The sequence below is a fragment of the Larimichthys crocea genome, chromosome XIV (genome assembly GCF_000972845.2).
Source record: "Larimichthys crocea isolate SSNF chromosome XIV, L_crocea_2.0, whole genome shotgun sequence".
Classification (NCBI taxonomy): domain Eukaryota; kingdom Metazoa; phylum Chordata; class Actinopteri; family Sciaenidae; genus Larimichthys; species Larimichthys crocea.
The window spans coordinates 13147585-13170642 of NC_040024.1; the positions used below are offsets into that span (position 1 = coordinate 13147585).

Genomic DNA, 23058 nt, shown 5'->3' on the forward strand with positions numbered 1-23058 from the left:
AGACTATGGTTAGGACATTTCACAGCTGCTGCCTAAATAAAATATAAACAGGAAAATTTTAGATCACTCTTGTACTCTTTGCTACAAACACATTTCGGGCAGAACTTAAAAAGTACTTTTAGTTTTAGAAGTACTTAGACTTAGACTTGAGGTAGTGATTTATTGATTGATGAATTAACAAAAAGCCATTCTGGTGGTTCCACATGTTACAGACTATTGACGAAATTCTCCACAGAAAATCCATCAAACACTTAAATATGCTTTTCTTTATGACAGAACAGTGGCTGTAGTTTGCATGAAAAACAGAAAAGGTCACATAGCCACCTCTATATTCCATCAGTAATTGGGTCATGGCAATTCTATCCACAAAAGAAAAAAGATCCAGTTTTCATACTGGTTTTTTTTTTTTTTTTTTTGCTGAATGACAACTAGAAGTAGGGCAGAGAGCTGACACAATTCTGTCCTTAATGTACTGTCTTCCTTTCCAGCAGTAATACAAATGTACAGTGATCACCTGAATCTAGCTGGAGGTGACATGTGAGCTGTGGTCAACATCTTAATCCAGTTTCATTATTGGTGTATTTCTTTTTCTCAGGAAACAACCAGATCCAGATCTCTTCCAAGAACCGATTTCTGTGTCATTAGGGTATTTTGGCTCTGGCTCTCTGGTACAAGAACACAGTGAAACCAAAACAAACTGTTCTTGCAGCCATTGCTTTTTATAGCGCTGAATTATTCGGGGACCCTGGAGCTAATGCTATGTGTGGTCATTTATCAACTTTAAAAAGCCTAACACTTTCTATAAAGAGATGCTATCAGCGGGAAGAGATTAACAAAACCATAACCCGCGCAGAGGGTCCAATTTAGAGGCCTGAGCAATGGTTGGAAAAACTGACTCAAGGGGTTTTTTTTAAACACAATAAATGACAGAGGCCGTATGAGAGGTGGCTAGTGAAGGGTTAACTTCTTTTTTCCACTACTTCCTCTTTAACCCAAACATCAACATGGACTTTGTTGACAAAGCCTGAGGATGGATGACACAACTTGCAGCTACGGCCTGTGTTGAGAAATCCTCTTGGTCTTTATCATGCTGTTTGTCTGCTACAGGGATGGATGAGAGCCAGCTGAGAGAAAGGCTGTTTCTTCTGCAATGCTTGTTGTGCATAGTCTGGGTACAAAGTCGGAGTTATTTATTTATTTATTTTACTTTTAAAAGGGAAATGCCAACTGTTGTGCATGTGCAACGTGAGAGTGGCTGCAGTTTTTGAAACTTCTCGATATATATCGCACCAACTTGAATGAAAAAGAAACTAAATAAATCAGGCAGATGTACCAATAAAATGTCTCATTTACAAATAAAGTTCTGTGCAGACATGTAGTGCGGGAAACCCTTTTAATGCTCCAGCTTAGACCATAGGCTCACATTTCACCTCTTCCATACTGTTTATTCTTAAAGCCCTGCTACCCACCATGTTTATAGTTGGTCTTCTGGGACCAGGGGAGCTCCGCCAACAGCTTACTGAACATCCAGTCAGCCTGTTCTGGGGGAAGAAACCCAGGCAGCAGCCGCAGCCTGGACAGATGGAAAGACAAAACAAGGACACACAAACACACACGCACTAAATACGAGAAATGTAAAGTGGATATATATTGTGTGTACTGTGGTACTGTTAACATTTAGTCTCTCCTGTAAGACATTCATAGTGTTCATATAAACAACTGAGTGGTTATGTTGTGCAACAAATAAAAAAGGAGAGCGAGAGACTGAAGCTCATGTAGCTGGCTACCCAAAGATTTTTAACCAACTGCATGTCTGCCTTCTTGGTGCACATGACGATGAAGGTTAGTAGTGGGATGTACCTCAAAATCCAGATATGACTCGGACGCAGAGTATTCTGAAAATGTTCATAACACTAAAGGTGGAATCAGTCATACTGGAGAAAATAATTGAGTGTTGAGTCTTACGCCCAGGATGTAACATGGGAAACAAAGTAGAGTCAACAACAGGTTTTGTTTGTGCTCGGAATGAGACTCAAAAGTCAACTCTCCTTCTTCGGAATGACTGACCCCACCTACAAACAAAGCAACAAAACAATGTGCCTTTTTAAAGAAAGTGGTGTTTGTCCCTTGCTCAAGAGCACATTGGCACAGAAGGTGGCCACCAAAGATGTAAACTGGACTTGAAAAAAAAAAAACCCTTTCCTTTTTCTCTCTCTTGGTCGTCTGTAATGCTGAATGGAAATATCCTGGTTGTGAAGTATTGGATATGTACAACACATGTTGCTACATATTCTGTACTTTTAGGTGTCCTTGTGGGTAACATAAGTGGGGTAGGAGGCACAACATTGACTAAGAGCTGCATACACTATTGCTTGTGAGATGACTGCCACCTAGTGGACTTCAATCACACATTCATAATCCCTCTTTTCTGGTTTAAGCTTTTTTATCTTCACTTCCCTCTGAATGAGGATTCCCTCTCAGCACTCACCTGGAGATTCCTGATGGTCCATGACTGATCTCATAATCACCTGCCTGTCTGTCCGAAGCAAAACGATGTGGATTCAAAAAACAAAAAAACACACAAGATAAGAGACAGAAACATATTTTTAAAAAGACATAATATAAAACAAAAGCCCGAGTCTATCCAGTGAGGACATGTGTAACTTACTCTATCACCTTCTCTGGTGGAACATCTCGAACCGGCTGCAGAGAAGAAAAGGCAGAAGAATAAGCACTTTAAAACACCAATCAAATTCCACCAAAATTCAATATTTTATAATAACTATTTTATCTACCTTAATGGGCTGGTGAAACTCAAATGTCTGAGGTATTTTCTGTGGCCTAAATCCCCAAGAAGCAGGGCCTGGATTTACACTTTTGCTTTGATTGTTGTTTGGGACTGAAGCTGGAAAAAAAACAAAAAACTGAAGCTGTTTTCTACAAAACAGGCACATTAACATGAATCAAAATGTTCATATTCAATCAAATAACGTCATGCAGAGGGATTACCCGTTTGTCCTGAGGGTCTTGGCAGCGGTTTGGCCCAGGAGCCCTGAACTCTGGCACGCTGACGCTTATCTGACATTATATCACATCTGCAGGATGACAAAGGATCACACTTAATATTTAGACAACCACAATGTTTCAAGAGGAAATATGAGACTCAATTTAATATGCAGAGAAGTATGGCATGTCTGTCTTTCTTCCCAAGACCAGCAGCAGAGTTTATCGGTGACACATTCAAAACTGAGAGGACCGTATCAATAACTGTACATGTCTTTATCTGCATGCCTGCAGTAATTAGTAGATGACTGGTGATGATTAGTAAAATGTTTCAAATCTATGATGCGTGTGATTTGATGTGGCATTTTTAATGTAATCATTTACACTGTAATCCACTGCAGGTGTCTGTTTTCTTCATGCCTGTTTCTTTCTTTGAATGTTCAGTGAAGATAAGGCTTTTCGGCTACATCTCATAAACAAATACATTTAATGTGCGCACTGAAAATGTATTTATTTATATAATATAAAACATAAAGACACGACACATGTGCCACTCTGAACTAGCAGCATCTGTGTTTTCGTCACCTCTAAACCAACCAGCACAGATGTTGTTATCTTTGCTCATTAAATGTATTATTTATGATTATAATAAACACATACAGTAAAATGATGTAATGCCACCACTGATGATCGCTCAGCTTCAGCTGCATTTACGAGCCATGTTGGCAAATATACTTACTTAGTTATCCAAAGCTACTTGGAGTTACTTCAGTGAACACATTAAAAGTCAGAGTTTAAAATGAATCCTGGGCTGACTAATGTTAACACAAATGTTTGTTATCGACAGAAGAAAATGATTCATGACCTGAGACCTGACAGCCGCGGAAAGTGTGTTACAGAAAAACAAATCCTACCCAGAACTGAGGTTGAAAAAGAAAAAGGTTCCGTCCCGTTCTTTCTTCTTTCTTCTTTGTTGTTTAACGGCAGTCGGCATCCTTATTGTTGCATATACTGCCCTCTTCTGGACTTTACTTCTTTACTGCTTCCCTTTTTTAAAAACAAATCTTTTATTAACCCAGTTAAGACAAGATATCTCATAATGATCTTCCTTCCTTCCCTAGATTTCCCACATTCTCTACAACCCTGCCATCATCTCTTCCCTCTCTCTTTCATATCCCTGACAAGCAACAATCACATGCTCACTGTCTCTCTCCCCACAGCTACACCAACGTGTTGGATGTTTTCCTAATATATTGAGTGTGATCACCTGCTCTGCTCTGCTACCTCCACAACACCCCACCTCTCCTACTACACCTTGTGGTTTCTATAAACGTCTCCCTTTTTCCTGGTTCTTCTGTTTCCATTGTCCTGTTCTTTGACTCTCTGCCTCAAATCTTTGGCTAATGTAATCCATAAAACATAACTGAGTCACACTAGTACAGTACTAAACATAAAAACCAAAACATACTTACTAAAGTACTTGAAAATGCAGTGCACTCTCCACATTGATGGGCAACAATAATATAGACATAATTGCAACAATAATAATAATAAAAAAAAATGCCAATACTATAATCTATATAAAGTAATATAAAACTCTTAGAGGCCATTCTGTATAATTATTCACAGCACTTCTACTTTCGATACTTTAAGTACTTAAACACTTTAACTGGCACAGTGTGTGCATTCTGCTTCTGAGAAAATACAAACAGTCCCCAAAATCTGAAAAGCTGTCATTTCATTCATCTATGAGAAAAAAGAAACACAATTTCACAACATGCTGTATGCCAGAGCTTTTATTAACAAACCATTAAAAAAAACATGAGTTTCAAGAATAAATGTAAACAGTGCATATACATATAGAAATTCAATTTTTGATTTCCAAGCATATTAAAAAGACTCTTTACAGAAGAAAAGCATTCACAAGGCAGCTTAATTAAGGCACATGTCAGACCAAGTCATCTGGGGTTACTCAATGGTGTACAAACTGTAAAGAGGAGCAGTTCTCATGTTTTGCAGCAAACATTTGGAAGTTTGTGAAACCACAACTAACAATGGAAAATATCCCTGTGAAAACCTTGGACGAACCAAACGTGCAGAGGTTAAGAGGTTTTCCTTTGTTAATTTACATTTTGATACAAAAGGCAGAAAAATAGTTTGAACATAGCACCGATATTACATCCTTTCATAGTACACTTTTAACCCAATCAATGAATTTGACCAGTTCTAGCATTAAGGCACTTGTGTTTAACGCGACAGTGTGTGATAACTAGGAAAAAAAAAAAAAAAAAAAAGAAAAAAAACAACAACTTTGGTTTAGAGCGACAAAGTGAGACATTGGTGCAACAACCCATCACATAGTATCATTTTTAAATATACTGTAAACACACATTCTAGAAAAAGGAGAACCAATGCATGATGATAACAGCTCAGTAATGCACATAAACTGACATGATAGGAAGCAGAGATTGCCATCTTTAAATGGCTCTGTGATTTGTAAAGAGGTTTAACGCTCATTGAAAAGTTCTGAGTTTGGTTCATGTGTTCATACAAATATAAAATAAATAATTATACAAATATATAAAAAAAGATGCCCACCACCGTTTCCACTGCTTACAACAGCAGGGTTAACAAATCGCTTTTTTTTTTGGCTGTATTATTTCCACCATCAGTGTCAGTAACAAAAAGTATTAATGTCCTTTGCCAAGAGCAGCATTTTATTATCATGTTATTCAGCTCCTGTCTTCTTTGCTCATTTCCCTGCAGACATCACATCAGGACATAGGTTTCCATTTTAAACACAAAAGGCATATACATGCTTTGATGTGCACATTTACTGAAGGCACAAAGGTGAAATCTCAGGCTACCCCAGAGGATCAATCGCACAGATACAAACACAATCTCTTTTCCCCAAAACTCTCCACAGGGTCAGAACAGAGGCTGCCCGAAGATTCGGTTTTCTTAGTCGCTCTTCAAGTTTGTTCCATTCTTCTGCTCCCGCAGCTTCCTCCTGTGCAGGTATCCGGAACGCTGAACGCGGTTCATTGTGGCTCCCAGGAAGATCACGATACTGATTGGCACCAGCTTGGTGGTCACCCAACCCTATGATGGAAAAACAAAAACAGAAGCATGGATTTAAATTACAATCTTTTGAAACTCTAACTTTCAGGGTTTGACCCCAAAAATAATCTTGAAAAAACAAATTACCGGTATATTAATTTGTAGCATTGTTTAAGCATACATAAGGCATTTAATGATACCAATTCAGTTACTTTACAGCATTAAACGATATGGAAAATGTATGCTGGATGTGCAATGAATATACATTACATTAAAAGTCTCTTAAAGGGCATCAACATTAACTATTGAGCCTGTTAGTTCAGTCTTGAGTCTTAAGTCTGAGATTCCATGACGGAGAGCAACATTGAAGGTTTCTTAATGTATTCCTGGATATGCTGAGTATCTTACCATGACAGCGTGGGGGAAATAGCCATTGGTTTGGCTCTGCAGACCCACAGTGCTGAGCTCAGCGGCCACATAGCGCTCAGGGGTGGGTTTGTCCAGGGTGGGCTTCCTGATACGAGTCATTTTTGTGGCCACAAAGAAGGGCAGCACACTCTGGAGAAAGACAACAAAGGAAAACAATGTAAGACGATCTTAACAGATGAGGGGGAAACTAAAAAACCTGATTCGAACCCAGTTCAAATAAAACTGAATAAAACAAATTCCTGTGTCTTGGATTTGAATATTTAAATAAGAAACTTCAACAGTAGAACTCCAGATTCTAAAAAATGTGCCCAATAGTAATTACTAATAATAGTAATATGCACTGAAAATACATGAAATCTTTGCTGTAAAGTCTGATGACCAGGGTTATCAGATAAAAATACACTCAGGGTTTGCTGAGGTGAAACTGCTGTACACACTGCAACCACAAGGTGGCACATGAGTGACTAATACAGAGAGTGCTAAATACAGAACAAGCAAGCTTTATGGGGAAAACATGATAATATATATTTTCAAAAACGCTACTGATGTAAAAATGCATAGCAGAGTCAATATCCAGGCAGGATTGGTTGAGAGCAATAAGTTGAATTTGTGAGTAAATTCCATATCAGAATCTAGAGCAAATCTTTCTCAGAACTAGCAAAATGTTGTAAAATTAACAGCACCACCCCAGTCTGCACAGTGCAGCGGTGCTGTTGATCATGTACACTTACATCTAAGAAACAGCTCTCTTAACTTGACAGACTTACAGTAATCTCTATAAACAGATATCTGCACATGAATCTGTGCACAAGGGACCAAGACTTTGACTACAAATGGAAAACAGAACGCATCAGAGTAATATTGCCCAATCACATTCAGTGTTATGGTGTGTGCTATTGTCTCTCAGAGTTTGAGCAGGGGGGCGACAACACCCTTGAGTGTCCTTACAGTCGAAAACCTTTCCATCAAACAAGCCCCAAACTCACCTGAATGATGATGCCCTGACGCCTGTACTCCTCCTGAAGGCCACGAGAGAAGAAATCCACAAAGGCCTGCACACAGAAAAGGATGAAAGATGGTCAGTTTTAACACGTCAGCGTGGAAAATGTTGCTCTGTTATCACAACCTCTAAATAGGTGTGTTGGCTTGAGGAAACGAATAGATACATTATGATGGATAAGTGACAGACAAGTCCAGATGCCACACATACCTTTGTGGAAGAATAGACTGTAAGCAGAGGGAGGGGATACATGCCACTGGCAGAAGAGATGTTGAGGATAATACCTTTGGACCTGAGGAATAAAAATAAATATGAATATTTAGGGCTACAGTCATATTTCAGAGCTGTCAATGAATCATACACTCCAAACTAACATGTTTTGATGTTAAATTGGGCAAAATTAAGTTTCATTGTTAATTTGGAATTTTGTCAAATCAAGAAAGTCTGCTGAAATCCTCAATTTAAATGGTGCTGCCATAACACAATCTACATCAGTGTAATAAATTAATGTGTTTTTAAACTTCACATCCACAAACTTTCAATGATTTTCCAGGCCAGTGGGAACCCTGTGTCTACACACATTCAGCACACTGTTGAATACACACAAGCGATGTTCCACACACACACACTAAAACAGTGTGGTAGTGGCCGTGTGTTGCCATGGCAGCCTGTTGCTGCAGTGATGTAGTGGAGCGACGCTCCAGCCTCACACGGCACCAAATGTGCCTGTGCTACTATTGGCCAGCACGAGTCACATGGGAACAGAGCAGCCAATGTGGTGGGAAGAGCACTTTGTGTGAATTGAAAGCTTGTCAGCATTGCGAACAAAGGAGGAGAGGAAAAGAGATGCAGTGATGGAGGGCTTGGTAAGGATTTCTTGTCCGCTTTCCTGATAAGAGTCACCCTTATAAAAGCGTTATCTCTCCCAATAACTGTTGTAAGAAAACAGGAAAGCTTTTTGTTTTATTTTAATTCCTGGTACAGCTGTGTGGCATGATTCCTCTTTCACAACACTGATATTTGACTGCAGTCATGTTGCAAAACATGGAAGCCTATCATTTAACTCACCTTGCAACCATTCTGGGCAGCACCAGGCGGGTCATCTAAAAAACACAAAGTCAGTTAACCTCAGCCATCACACAAACAAGGAGAAGGAGAGATAGAGATAGAGATAGAGATAGAGAGAGAGAGAGAGAGAGAGAGAGAGAGAGAGAGAGAGAGAGATAGAGAGATAGAGAGATAGAGAGATAGAGAGAGAGAGAGAGAGAGAGAGAGGTGGGTGGGGAGCACAGACAGCGTTGGTGTAGTCCACCGTTGCTTTGGGAACAACTGAGACACTGCAGGTACCATGGTAGAAACAGCAGAAGAGGAGAAAGGAAAAAAAGAAAAAAAAAGAGGAGAACAAAAAGGGGGAAAGTGAAGAGGAAAGTGATGCCCACAGATCAACTTTAAACAAACACTTGGGCTGAAGAGATTTAGAAGAATTCCTCCCTGAACAGCAAAAGTGAGAAGGGGCTGGGCAAGATGGAGACAAACTTACTTGGCACACTGAGGTCATGTTGACATTGATCATGTTTGTGATGAACTGTAACACAAAAAGCATCGGTCAGACAAACAATCACATATCATATGTTCATACAGTAGACCTGTCAAAGATATAAAAGTAATGCAATAAAGACTAACCATTATTAGACTAAGAAAATAATAATTCCACTTTGAGTAATCCAAGATAATTCCTATCTGCAAATAAAGGTGAAATAACTCACGTTGTCCAGATCAGGAATATGGAGGTAGTACTCAGGATAGGAGTAGGACACCCCAACATTGTTGACTGGTGAAGACAAAACAAAAAGAGATTATTCTATTGTTTTCACAAAATAACTGTGCTGGAGAAATAAAACTTAAATGTCTGACACAAGGTGGCAGCAAAACCAAACAAGATAGAAAGCTGGCTTTGCGTCACACTAGACACAGCCACACCTTACAAACCATTGGAGAACAATTGGCATCATAAAGCGAGGACAAAGAGTTCCTTAAATGTTCAACTAAGTACAATGTGAACTCTAAAGCATAAATGTCTAAAGAGGACACCCATTTTAGTGCAACTTTAAACATATATGATCAGTCGTGACTCCACTGTCAAGATTAATGTTTTCTGAAAAGTCTCAACAGCTCGACAGCCTCAAAAAGTGGAAGAGAAGAAGAAGAGTCATTTGTGTTCTGGTGATTTGTTTTTCAGCACAATGCTTTAAAACACTGTCCCAAGTATCGAGATTATCAAATAACTCTAGGGAGGTCACACCTACACAGTGACACAAACTGAGGAAGCACAGTTTGGTCTGCCACAGACACACCCCATGAATTCCAAACCTTGACAACAGGAGGTTCTTACAGTGCATTAACTACACAGAAGACAAGACGAAACAAACACTCTTTGTCCAGACTTACAGGCACCATTGTTTGCAAGTACATATTTGAAAGAGTAAAAGAATTAATAAACACACTGCACTGACAAAAATAAATAACAGTTCTTACCAAGTACACCGATCTCCAGACCAGCCAGCCCCTCCTCGATCTTTGAGTAGATGTCGGTCTTGCCAAAGTCAACTGCAATGGTCTTGGTCTCCACTTTAAACTGATCCTCTGAAGGGAGAAACAAACGCTCATTAACAACAAGATAACAGTGAGAGCTCTGCATGGAATGGACAAGGAGGGTGCATGGTAAAGATCATTCACCCATACCATGCATTCATGTGTTAACCAGCATTATGAGGCCCCAACAACAGAGCAATCCCCTGGATCCGTTCAAAATGAATGGAACATAAAACCAGTCATCATCAGACTTGAACTGAAGAGGGCACTGCATACCAACATACCAGCCGAGCAATCTTCTCCCCCCTCCCCAACTCCCTCCATTCCCTCGTCATGTTTGACGCGCCTGCTGCAATTAGAATTTATTGTCCAAAGACTCGTTTAGCTGATAGGTGGCAGAGGGAGTTATAAGAGGAAAATTCCTGGGATGTGCCTCAGTAAAGACACAGTAGTGTGCCAATGTATGTTCAGAATTGAGACAGGGCAAAAAAAAAAAAGGGAGGGATGTGAGGTAGGGGGTGAGTAAAAGAAGAGGGGTGTGGAGCCTCCCTCAGTTCAGATCATCTTTACTCATCACAGCCACTGTGAGTCCACATCAGATGTATTTTCTTTCTTTTTTCAAAAACAGCATTAGGACTGAGGTTGCCAAATTGCAGGAATAATTTGGGGTTGCCACGTAGGTGTGATCAAGAGCCAAATGAGATGCTTGCATGAGAGAGATAGAGAGAGGAGCAGCTTTTACGACAATGAAATTATAGGTGGGACAGGGTATGTTGCCCGGTTACATGCTAAGGAGGGTGGTTTTGTCAGACTAATCATGAGGGAGGAGTGCCAGAGTTTGGCACGCCGCACCCCGCTCGTGACTACCCATCAGCCCCCTCTGTGGACATGAGGCACGACAGGGGAAATTGCGCTGTGGGAGACGTCAGAGACAGATGGAAAGAGAGCGAGTCAGGGAGAGGGCACTATTTCAACAAGGGGGGGTGGTGGCGGGGCACTCACCATTCAGTCTCTGTTAAAATCTGGACACAGGCCAGCAGTGAGAAGGGAAAAAGTTTGTTTAGTTTTTATTAAAAAGGGACGCTCATTTTCCATTTGTTGTTTCTGTCTGAGGAAAGACTGGTCTCTTTCAAACAAAGGAGGAATAGGTTGGTCCACAAGTTTCTTTAATCATGACATATTTGTCTTTATACTGACAGTGAGGACATAAAAGGCATAAAAACACAGTCTGTTGTTGCTGGCTGCATGTTTCCAATTCACTGGCCTCAAACAGAATAAATGACTTAGCAGGATGCAAAAGAGCTTTAAAAACATCAAAAATAAACTTATACCAACTTGGAATTTCTTCTTGAAATGGATGGAAGTCAGTATGGTCTGTTTTTACTTTATTCTCATGTTGAGGACAGACCCCGTTATCAAGGCCTGGGAGACCCTGGAGCCAATGGGGTAAGAGGTAGCACGCCACTGCCCGCCCATACACACATCCTCATCAGCCCACTCACTGTGCACTCAACCCCAAACAGGTTTCCATGATGTTGTGGATACACAAACACACACTTACCAAGTGACCTGGCCACGTCATCCAGCTTTTCCTGGGAGCGACTGATCAACAGCATGGCGAAACCTCGACGAGCCAGCTAGAAAGGAAACATTAGTTAGTAAGAGATGCACAATGACCATGATTTGAATATTCTGAGGGTAATGTCATGTACAGTGTCGGTGACTACAGAGGAGAACTTTCATTGCCCACAAGTGTAAGGGTTTGAAATATGTTTCAAGTCTGGATCAGATGACTGGGAGAACAATGGTAACATATTATCCAGAGAGTTTAGATTAATCACATATCTGATCGTTTAAACACATTTGTTTTGCTCATTTTGCTGTATGTAGTGCATAAATATTAATATGCCTAAAAACCCTGCACGGCATAAAACAAAAAAATTGCAGCCTACTGTTGCATGACAGACTGCATCAACAAAGAGTCAATAAAGGCCCTACATAACTATATTATACAGCAAGCACACCCACACAAGTACAGGCCAAACACGTGGCAGGGTAGCCCCTATTCAACGTGTGCTTGTTACCTCCGTATGAGCTCTTGTTGACGAGCCTGTATTGAAGTGTGTGCATATGTGTGTGAGGACTCTTTCACGTTAATAGGCCTGTAAGAGCTCTCCCCTCCCGTGGCCTATGAGTGAACATGGTGCGTGTATGAGTGTGTATGCGTGTATGCATGAGTCACAGCTTTTCCGTGAAAGAAATGAAATTAATAAGGGTCCAGGAGCCTCACCTCCTCCGCATAGGATTTCCCGATTCCATCTGTGGCTCCCGTCACAACTGGAGAGACAGAAAGAAGAAAGAGATGAGTATAGGTTCTCTTCAAGAGACTCACACTATATAGCAGGGCAAAGGTCATGTCCATTTCTGTTCTACTAATGAGACGTTTCTTAAAAGTTAAGGAATATCACCAAGAGTGGTTCATGCTCCTTGAGAATGAGTGATCCGATAAAAAAAAAGGTTTCACTTTGTATGTGGAATCTAGATGAACTTTCTCACTGACTCATTGCTCTGGCACATCTACAATGTCCTCATGACTTTGGTTTTCTTTGAATGTTGCATTAGTAACACATCAACGCGTACCCATGCACAAATATGGTCCCCTTTGTTCTGAAGCTTACAACACACCTTCACATCAGGTTTGACTGCTTCCACTTGTCATCAACTCAGAGCCCCAGTATGGCCTGGAGAGTTTTACAGGTGACTGATGGGATATGAAAGCTTTTACATAAAGCAAGTCTTGGCGGACACGCCCCACAATACTATCCTCCTGCTATTTAGGAAAGCCTCTGTCTAAGCTTTAGATGAGGTGTCCATTCTCAAAGTGCACACAAAAGCGAGTGTGAACACCTGCATGAGATACAGCTTTAGATCGTATAGATCAAAATCAGAAAAGATTAAGCTACAGAGACAAAAAGAGGGGACAAAGATTACATAGAGGCTGTGATAAGATGGTTCCGATTGAAGCAGAACAAAAGAGAGATGGCTCTATAACTCAACACCCAATAAGAGCAGCCCCTGTGATGGAAAACATGATTTTTAAAATTAAGTTTAGGATTTCTTGCACATGAACACAGCCTTGAATAACTTGCGACAAATGTGACTGACGAGGTTAAATAAAGTGTGTTTCAGCTTTATACAAAAAGGTGGAAGAAGGTAAAGGGAGCGGAACAGTTTGGTGAAAGCAAAGTAGAGATCTCATAGGAGCACAATAAAAGACGGTGAAGTGGCCACAGCGTGAGGAGACGAAGACAGAGAGAGGAGCTGATGTTCTTGTGTTCAGAGTTCTCCTCACCTTGTCAAGCAAACAGGGCTATTTTTAAACCTTCACTGCCCATCAACCCCAGCTTCTTGACTGACGGAGGATGGGGGTGAGAAAGGAAGGAAGGGAGGGAGGGAGAGAGAAACGAACAAGGGAGGTAGAAAAACAGACCAAGACAAACAAAAGAAGGTGGTGGTGATAGGGGCTGTGGGCTACACAAATATACATGCATAGTTCTGCATCATGAATATTATTATCAGGGCTTGATGAAAGATTAATAGAGGTAGAGGACATTCTCTGGCAAAGAGCTGGAGAGCAGGAAAAAGAGACAAGATGAGAGAGAGGGGATGCAGAGAGAGGAGGGAGCGATGACGAACATGGAGCAGGAGAAAGGAGGAGGGTGAAGTGGGGTAGGGAGGGATGGGAGGGGGGTGCGGAGGGATCCTAGGGGCGGCTAAAAATAGAACTGGAGCGAAGCAAGAGAACAAATGAGTGAAGGAGAAAGAGACAGAATAGAGATGGTGGTGAGAGAGAGGGGGGTGTGGGGAGTGGGGAGCAAGAACAAGTGAGTGAATGAGAGAAGGAGTGAGAGCAAGAGAGAGTAACACAAAGTCAAAAGTGAAAAGAGAGCAGAATCCCTGGTTATTTTTAAACCTCCCCCGTGTTAAGAATGAAACGTTCCGTGCTAGAAAAGCCTCAATGGGTGCGGGCTGTACCAAATCAGGCTTTCGCTGCAGATGCAGGTGGGGGCAAACAGAGGCAGGGAGAGGCTATATTTGCTGCAAAGTAAAATGGCTTGGGGGGGGGGGGGGGGGGGGGGGGGATGAGGAGAAATAAATAAATAAACTCTACCGCGACATAAAATTAGCTTTTCATGATATAATCTAGCGCAGTAAATATGGAGCTACAGGGCTCCTGTTTTTACACAAACCATGACATAAAAACCAAAATATGAGTGGAAATTGTACAGATCATATCACCTCATATTTAAGATTGCCAGAAAGTGTATATGAAAAAACATTTGTCTCTTTTTGAGGGACATTCAGGCAAGTTTTGAAGGAGCATAACAAACACAGGGGAGTAGAGGAGCATGAATTCATTTAGATCATAAAAAAAAATCTAAGACTGGAGTAACAGTCTTTTGAGTAAAAAAGCTTAGACTGATGAAGATCCTTCAACTAGGCCTATGATACTTTTGAGGAAGGAAAAACAGGTCACGTCAGCTGAAACTAGAAAGAACAAAAAAAAGAGGCCTGACCACATTCTTGTTACATAGGACAATAAATGTACCCCACAGACAGGCGGCTCTGAGGTATGTCTTTGTGCATGACTGAGTTTCAGGGGGAAGAAATTTGCACCTGCCATAAGAATGTGGTTTGAGCCAAAAGCACGTACAGCATAATTGTTTCAACTTTGACCCGACAGTGGTTGGTGTGCAAGAATGTGCTATGTGCTTAAAATGCAGGTGGAGCATGACATTTTAAAACATATCAGTACATATCATCAAAGAAGACACAGTACTTGTGAGACTCTTAGCTCAATAAATCAGATGAAGTCTACCTAAAGGGAGTGAGGTCTTTGAGTGGCTCATCACGAAACAACGACTAGATTCCTTTCTATTGGCTGCTGCATTCGACGTGGAGAAACCTCAACTGTTCAGGTTCATCTTGTTGAATTAGTAGAGATTCTGCTGTCAGCCAATCAGGGCTGAGAATATTTTAATACTTTACAGTAAGAACTGCCTTTGCAGACTTGGTTGAAAGGTGGAAAGACATGGTCACAGTTTGCTTTTCTCTAAAGTGGATGGAGGGATTATTCACAAACAGATGGATCAAATAAAGAAATAAAATAGAACAGCAGTAACTATGGTTCTCAAAAGAAAGACACTTATTTGTGATTTTTCACTGTGTATTTGTCTACCATTCAAATGACTACCCCCTCTCCACAAGCCTCAAATCCTCTGTACTTATGAATGACTACACTCCTCCCACTCATTATATAATAGTACCATTTTCTCAAAAAACCTAAACACTGGAGAGTGAAGTGTGTGAATACTAGTTCACTGGCATTAGGACACAGAGTTCCTTTCAAGTCTTAAGGTTTCCTTTTAATTTGTAAGAATGTATGATTCATGGGGAAAGGGATTTGAGAGTCACCACAAAAGACAACAGAATGAAAACACCAATAACGTGCATCCTTCACTGATGAAGCCACACTGCAGACATAAAATATAGTCCCCACATCTACTGCTGTTCAAGCAGAACACAATGTCCAAAAATACCATTGTTCAGTTAAGTCTCACACACATCTCAGTGCTCCCAGCAGGACTTAATTCCCCCTCACGTGATCAACGCATTGCATCTGTGTGACACACACACACACACACACACACACACACACACACACACACACACACACACACACACACACACACGACATGTAAAAAAAAAAAAAAGGGGGGGGGGGTGTCTACGTAAGCATGCACGTGACTGACTCCACTGACGCTCAGAAGACGCACACACTGACAACAAAAGGCTGAATGTATTGATGGAGCAACCACGTATGAGAGAGTGGTGTGTGTGCGCAATGACACGAAAAGGAGTGTGGAAATCCATGAATGTACGCACGTGTGTGTGTGTGTGCGCGCGCACTGCTGCCTCTCATTCATTCCCAGCAACACCACTCTGAATCCAATTACTCCCAGTCCAACGCCTCACTGAGAAAACGGGTCCACCATGCTGGCTCTGATGCGCCCTGACGGGGGCGCATTTGCACCGCGGCTCTGCTGTGCTTAACGCTGCACATCACGTCCAGAGATATTGACATCCCCCAGCCTTTTCTGTCTCCCTCCCTCCTCAGCAGTGGAGCAGCCCCTGCCGCTGCCTGCTCACTATTCCGAGGGTCTAAAAAAAGCAGCAGGAGGAGTAAAAATAGCAGCGCGCCTGCACTGCCTCGTCTGGGAGCTGCCTGCCTGCCTGCCGCAGCACCTGAATACCAACAAGATCCCCCACCACCATCACCATGGCCACGACGACCAGGCTGTTACTGCAGCATCCTCAACCCTCCACCTAAAGAAATGCCAGAATGAGCACTGCAGGCTGGGGGGGAAACAACACTGGACATATGATCTAAAGAGCAGAAGAAAAAGAACAGGGTGACCACAAAGACCAAGCTGATGATACTTAAACTAAATTACTTAATGACTGCATGGAGGAGGATGAGCACCTACAGATAAAGACAACCTGATATCATTTAGGAATAAAGATTCTGATTTCTGTAAATTGTTTATTTGTATGACTTTCACAATCAGTTACCCATTTTTTTCTTTTTTTCTTTTTTTTTTTTAAAGATTCAACGACTTGTGCAAAGAGATAGAACCCACCCCCACCTCCAATTAAGATTCTCAGTGAGGAGAGGCTGCGGTCCTTGTAAGCCCCGCTCTTGTTACGTACTGTTATGTAATCTGTCGCACCCCAAACTCGCCTACTAACGAGCAGCTTCTACCTCAGAGGGAGAAAAAAGAAAGAAAAAAAAAGGGGGGGGGGGTTGAGAGGTAGGAAAGGAGGGATGCCGCAGAAGATCCAAAGACAGCCCGCCCCACCACCACATTCTCCATCCACCCACATTCAAAACACAGACATGGTGCTTTAAATAGCAGGGGAGGAAAGTCACATGGGTGATATAAAAGTCGACAAAAATAAAGCTTGATCGGGCCAGGGGAGAGATGAGGGGAGGGAGGGTGAGACAGAAAAAGAGAACATGTACTTCAGAGCTACCCAAGATAGAACCAGCATCTATATTTGGGTACAGAGCAAAAATAGTCGCCCCCTTCCTCCTCCAATCACACGCCTTGTTTAAAAGAATCAATAGTTTCCTTCACCACAGCTACTTGCACTGAGACAAGGTGATTTAAGCAGAAAACAAACTGATATTTGGCTGGAAAGGACAGACTGTACTCTGCTGGTTTTAAATTTCAAACTAAGACTCCAGCAGGTGATTTCACTTTATTAGTCTGTCCTCTCTTACTGAAGGAGTGTTAATCAGTGAAATCACCTGCCAGTCTTTGAAAACCTGCAAACACTCAGCCCTCAGTGGCCCATGACTCAAATTTATATCATTTACATCCTTGTTTTTGTGACAGTGGACAAAGCTGATGTGTCGTTCCTCTGCAAATGTAAAGACTCTAAACAGAGCTTGAATATATTTGAATCATGTGGATAATGCCCTAAAACCAGTATCGTTATATGCTGCTGATTCCTACTCAACAGGTGCCATTTCATCTATCGAGTTTGTTTATCAGCCAAAATCATATTATAAAACTACAACCAGACAGTTAAGACACCTTAAGACACCTTATTAAGCCTCTTTTAAAACTACATGAATCTCTTGCACACCAGCTATCTTACACGAGTGTGAGGGTGTTGTTGTTGTTTTTAATTAAGAGGTTAGATGGTGACCCATCTCAAACAAACATTCTTCTAAGGTTCGTCCCAGAAACACTGATACCAGACACCTCCAAATACATTTCAATAGATACTCGCAACTGAACAAACTGCCTTTCTGGCATGTTGACTTGCCTCCAAGCAATGCAAGATGATCACGTAAAAGGCAATAAACAACAAACTTCAAATATGCTGGTGGTCCAGTATTGTGTGTTTAGAGGACATAACTGAGCAGCTATTTCATTACTGAACTTGAGCCCTTTCTTCCAGTGTGGAAATGTGTGTGCAGGATTGTGAGCCCTTTCTGAGGTGCTGTCTTATAAACCCATCACTCAATGTTACCTGTGTTTGCAGAGGCATTTAAGTTGTTTTGTCAGTTGGATTGTGGCTCAACAGAGACTTGTTAAAGTCTCCAAGCAAGAATATCAGACATTTACTTGTTCAAGCGTCACAGAGTGGGAGGACTGCTGATCTGATCAGTATTACTAGTTTTAGACTGTTGTTTGGACACCCAGCAATTTGAAGATGTTTTGGGCCTCAGATAGTGAGCAGGCATGTTTTTTTTTAAACTGTCTATTTTCTGACATTTCATAGACTAAACAATTGAGAAAACGATCTACAGATTTATCAATTAATTCCCCAATTCCAACTTCATGTAAAAACTTTTGTTTCAAGAAAGTTAAATACTGACTGATCTTACTAGATACGATAAACTGAAAATAAACTGTGAAATTATCTCTCAGACAACAAACATCTCGTGAAGCTACAGTATTGTTTTAGAGGTTAATGTTTGACAGTCTTTTGGATAAATATCAAAATTACAAATAACTTTTGATAATATCTTTCCACATACTTAATCATTTCTAAGAAAATGCACACTGAATGTGATAAATAGGAGAAATGGATGAAGAATGGGAGAAAGTGAAGGAGAACAACAGAGGAGGGTGATACTGTAGCCTCAAAGAAAGTGCAAGACAGAAACAGACACACACCAGCTGGATGGGGAGTTGGGTGAGATGGAGGGAGGGGAAGAAAGGGGGACTGACAAGCTTGAAATGAGGGGGACACAGGATTTAACCCCCCCTCTCTTCCTTTTAAACCCAGCATCCCTGGCCCCTGCACGTGTTACAGAGCATGTTCATCACATGGACAGCAGTGTTCTCGCTCAGCAGTGTCTCTCTCTCTCCGCCCACACACTCACACACACTAGGGGGAAGCACATTCACAAGGATGTGGAAGCAAATGGAGACCCTGCCTGAGTTGAATCAAATTTCATTCACATGTGCATTTTCCTTACCGTGAATGAAGTTTAATTCCTATTCAAAAAAATAAATAAAATTATTCCATAATATTAACAGCCTATAACTGGAGCTTGTGCTGAAAAACTTGTACACCTCAAATGTTTGTTTCTGGAGCCAAATCAAACTCAAGGAAATTCTTGCGTAAGTGGGTCTTTGTCACTCATGTGCTATACTGATAAATGGCTGCATCCTTCTTATGTAACAGGACTATTTTCTCAATAAACTGTAACGTCAAAATGAAGCAGCACTTCTAAAAAGGCGCACGTCACATCACTACCCTACCCACCCTCGCAAAAAGCTCCCTTTGGTCTAATTTAGTTCCCTGTAATGGAATTTCACTCACATGCAACAGAACAGACACTGACTCCTTATATAATACATAAGATATGGGATGCTGGAGGCTAAGAATGGTGTGAGCAGAGAGGAGGGAACTAGGCACTGTACTACAAAAGTAGAGGGAAAAGCTGCTCCACTGGAAATAAAGACATCAATTGCTTAACCACAAAAAATTATCTTAATAAAACATTAACTTAAAGGCTAAATATCTTTGTGAAAGTCAGATCCCTGCACAGGACTTGCAGAAATCTCCCTCCCTTCTGATGCACCTGTTGCTCTTTTCCAAAATGTCCTAAAAAATTAAAAGACCAAAAGAAGGAAAATGTCTAAAAGACCAAAAGAAGGAAAATGTCTAATGAAAACGTGTCATGTTCTGTATAACTACCACTCATTCCCTCCCAATCTCCTGCCAGTTCAATCCATGTCTTATTTTAACTCCTTGAGTGAGAGTGCCTGGATGTGTATTTGTTGGATGCACAGTGCAACAGAGAAGCTGGGGAAGTCGCCTTAACCCATGCTGCAGTGCTCATCTTTTGTCGCTAGGGGTCTCACTTACTAAGGGGGAGACCAGTGATAGGCAGAGGAACTCCAGAGAAAATCCCTGCTGAAAATAAAATGAAAGAGCTGCGGAGCTTCAGCCAATGAAGCCAATGTGCACACCATGAAAACTCTAAAGCAGAGGATGGAAAAAAAAATAACACTAATCCTTACTTGCATGACAAGGGATGTTATTAACTCTGATCACTAGGCATACTTCTATGTATTCACCAGCACGCACTCAAACCTGTTAACCAGGAAATGCCAGTTGTTTTTTTGTGTTGCGACAGCACACGTCTGGATTGCAAAAAGCACGTTTAAAAAAGGTGAGCAAGGTCAACAAAAATCTGTCTCGAAAGCATGACAGTCTAAGAATGTCTTCCAAGGGTGACGTGTAGCAATATTAGTCAGTTTGGAATGATTTTCTACTCTTATGGGTGAAATAAAACTTTATTGTTTGACAAGCCATATGTTACTTTATCACAGTCAAGTCTGAATACAAAACAAGCAGATAATTATTGAGTCCAACTACAAGAGTGTACTCTTGTGACTATTGTGTATTAAATTTAAAGCCTCAAGAGTATTAGTGATCACCGACTGATCAGTTTAATGATGTGCGTATGCCCCACAACAACAATACAAAGCCTAAGCAAATATTAGAGGAGGCTACACTTGTTGCAACAGGTGTCAGTGATTTTAGCTGAAGGTGGAGACAAGGAGTCGCACCATTGACGTAAGTGCACCAAAGTAGAAATCACACCACCGCTTAACCTGGCCAGACCTGCATATCTGGTACAACTAGCTGTGAGGACAACACCTCGACCTAAGAACAAAATCTACTCGCTTCCACCTGTTCATTCACTTCCTGCCATAGCTCCAAACGTTGGGACTGGAAACAAAAGTCAGACTTGTCCGACTGGTGGCTGGTAACTGGTTTCAGGGAGTGGTATGAAGGTTCACATGTGAAGAAAAAGGGTGTTTACAGGAGTAAATGTGGCAGGTGTGGAAAAGTTGAGTAGGTTTTCATAACCCCTCAGATGAGTAGAACAAGGATCCTTTCTTTAAAAAAAAAAAAAAAAAAAAAGTATTTCATACACTCCACTACATCAGACTTTATTCAGGAGAAAATCTCCAATAAAGACTATTTTCTGCAAATCGCCTTTCTGTTTGGTTATGAAGAGTGCGGAAGAAACCTCAATTACAAGCTATTAGGGGATGCTGGAGGTAGAGTGAATAGGTGGGGGCGGGGGTGGAGCGGAGGGGGATCTCAATTTCTATATGACCAATGGATGACGAAGCGATGAACAAGCGCATGACTCATCGGTGTGCACCGGTATTCCTCCGCATATGCCAGCAGTATCACACACACAAAAATGTACATTAGTCATTCCTAAAGGCACCCTACCTTTGCGTCATGCGTTTCATTCCTTCTTATGGCGCAAAAGCTATCAATTAAAAACACTCCCATTCATAAAAAAACGACGATTTGGAGGCAAAGTGCGTCACGGTGCCGATAAGCTTTTGAGTTATTAAAAAACAAAAAACAAAAAACAAAAAAACACAACAAGCATTCAAATCATCCGGGTCGCCTGGTTTCAGGAGGAGATTATCAACCTATCCCGATACCAAGGGGAGCGCTCGGCAAATTGCGCAGCAAGAGGCTCCAGACGCAGCAGTCTTCTCCAAACAGGAGACTGGAGAAGTGGGTCAAGCCATGGCAGGGCGATTCCTGTGAGACTAGTCTGTACCAAAACCAAAATACACTCAGATTTGACTGGAAGGTCACTATTTGGCCAAGAGCGCTGACAAAGTACACCACAGAGTCATTTTAATCTTACCTAACAACATGTGGGGCAATGAGAACGGGACAGGCAGTGAAGAAAAAGAAACCCGACGACACAAGCGTGACAAAACACCGCCTGTTCAACCAACTGCTGCGATGTGACACATTTAGAGAAGTCTAAAGCTACAGAGGACGATCTGGATGTAGGTCACGTTTTAATTGGGCATATGGGTTTGTCCTATATCATGCGGATGGGCTAATGTGGTTCAGTAGTGCGCTGGCTGAGAGATCACCCACATAAAACAGCCCTCTGAAAAGTGCGCATAGCCTGCGCAATTTGGCTCCTGGCTCACCAATGTGGGGCATCCCCCTTACCGCTCCAAATGTGGGTGAAAACACTGACTGGAGCACCTGACAGTGGCAGTAGCGGCAGACGGTGCTGTGTTTGACGCGGAGAAAGAGCCAATTGAGCTAATAAGGACCATTATCATGTCAGTCAATCAGCTGCTTACCTGCGCTTGTTACGCAACAACCAACCTCTCCTTGAACTGAACCACACTCACACAGAAAACGCACCAGAATACAGCTCTCCTTTGTGCCAAAGTGAAGTTTGAGCTCAATAACCTCGTCCTCATGTTTGCACGTCGAGTCCACCTGCCTACTTGTGAGCTGCCCTCTTCGTGACCGTGATGTTAGGTAGCGTGAAAATTGATGTGACCCAACTCACCTGCCCATTTGCCCAGCTTCGGAGAAAGCAGCCGCCCGTTTCCCAAGACCCAGATCCTAAAGCCTGAGAACAGCCTGTAGAGCAGCCACAGCGCCAGGGAGGCCACAGTGAACGCACCGACCCAGAAGAGAGGCGTCTCGGCCCTGCGGAGCGTCTCCTCAACGTTCATCCGGTCCATGGCAGCGACTATCGGTGACTCTGAGTGTGTGTGTGTGGAGACCTCAATTTTAGGCAATGTGCTCCAATTTCCAAGCCACAACGTGAGAGAGAGTCCCTTTATAAGGAGGTTGTAGCATCACACACACTCCCCCCTCCCCAACACCCCCCACCCCCCCCAACACTTGTCTAGCCTGATTTAAAGTGCACCGCCCACCTCCTACTCTATCCCCGCCCTTCTCCGCTACTCACTGGCTGCAGTGTCTGTCTCTCGGCTGATCCTAACCCGCCTGTTGGTGCATTTGCATGTCAATCTACTCCACAGCTTCCCCCATTCATTCGATTTTCTGTATGAAACAGGGTGGGTCCAAAG

General features: G+C 41.9%; 2 protein-coding genes across 6 annotated transcripts in view; both read right to left on the reverse strand.

The window, feature by feature from the left end:
- alkbh3 (alkB homolog 3, alpha-ketoglutarate dependent dioxygenase) overlaps positions 1-4040 on the reverse strand; it is a 31170-nt gene extending 27130 nt beyond the window's left edge. For 2 of the 5 annotated variants that reach the window (XM_027287977.1, XM_027287978.1), the window contains exons 1-6: positions 3918-4040; positions 3010-3095; positions 2796-2905; positions 2669-2703; positions 2489-2536; positions 1470-1573 (exon numbers count right to left, since the gene is read on the reverse strand). In XM_027287977.1, coding sequence (XP_027143778.1) covers positions 1470-1573; positions 2489-2536; positions 2669-2703; positions 2796-2905; positions 3010-3095; positions 3918-3997 — 463 coding nt within the window. In that variant the 5' untranslated portion in view covers positions 3998-4040. Of the gene's footprint in view, positions 1-1469; positions 1574-2488; positions 2537-2668; positions 2704-2795; positions 2906-3009; positions 3096-3742 lie in introns of all 5 variants that reach the window. The other 3 variants (XM_027287976.1, XM_010735213.2, XM_010735211.3) reach the window with 3 other exon arrangements.
- Positions 4041-4781: 741 nt separating this feature from the next.
- hsd17b12a (hydroxysteroid (17-beta) dehydrogenase 12a) lies at positions 4782-22840 on the reverse strand. The gene is made up of 11 exons (XM_027288057.1): positions 22530-22840; positions 12375-12421; positions 11646-11721; positions 10028-10135; positions 9259-9323; positions 9033-9077; positions 8561-8595; positions 7703-7784; positions 7479-7544; positions 6472-6621; positions 4782-6105 (listed from the first exon to the last, which is right to left on the reverse strand). Exons 1-11 carry the CDS (start codon positions 22705-22707, stop codon positions 5965-5967), a joined length of 993 nt encoding a protein of 330 aa, XP_027143858.1. The 5' UTR covers positions 22708-22840; the 3' UTR covers positions 4782-5964.
- Positions 22841-23058: the final 218 nt, after the last annotated feature.

What these genes read in the sequence shown, in the direction of transcription:
- hsd17b12a (XM_027288057.1), bottom strand. Translation starts at nt 22,707, where the DNA reads ATGGACCGGATGAACGTTGAGGAGACGCTCCGCAGGGCCGAGACGCCT. An exon ending in GGAAATCCTATGCGGAGGAG is followed by an intron (nt 11,722 to 12,374) that starts GTGAGGCTCCTG and finishes TTTCCTTTCTAG; the next exon opens with CTGGCTCGTCGAGGTTTCGC. An exon ending in CTGCCCAGAATGGTTGCAAG is followed by an intron (nt 7,785 to 8,560) that starts GTGAGTTAAATG and finishes TTTATTCCTCAG; the next exon opens with GTCCAAAGGTATTATCCTCA.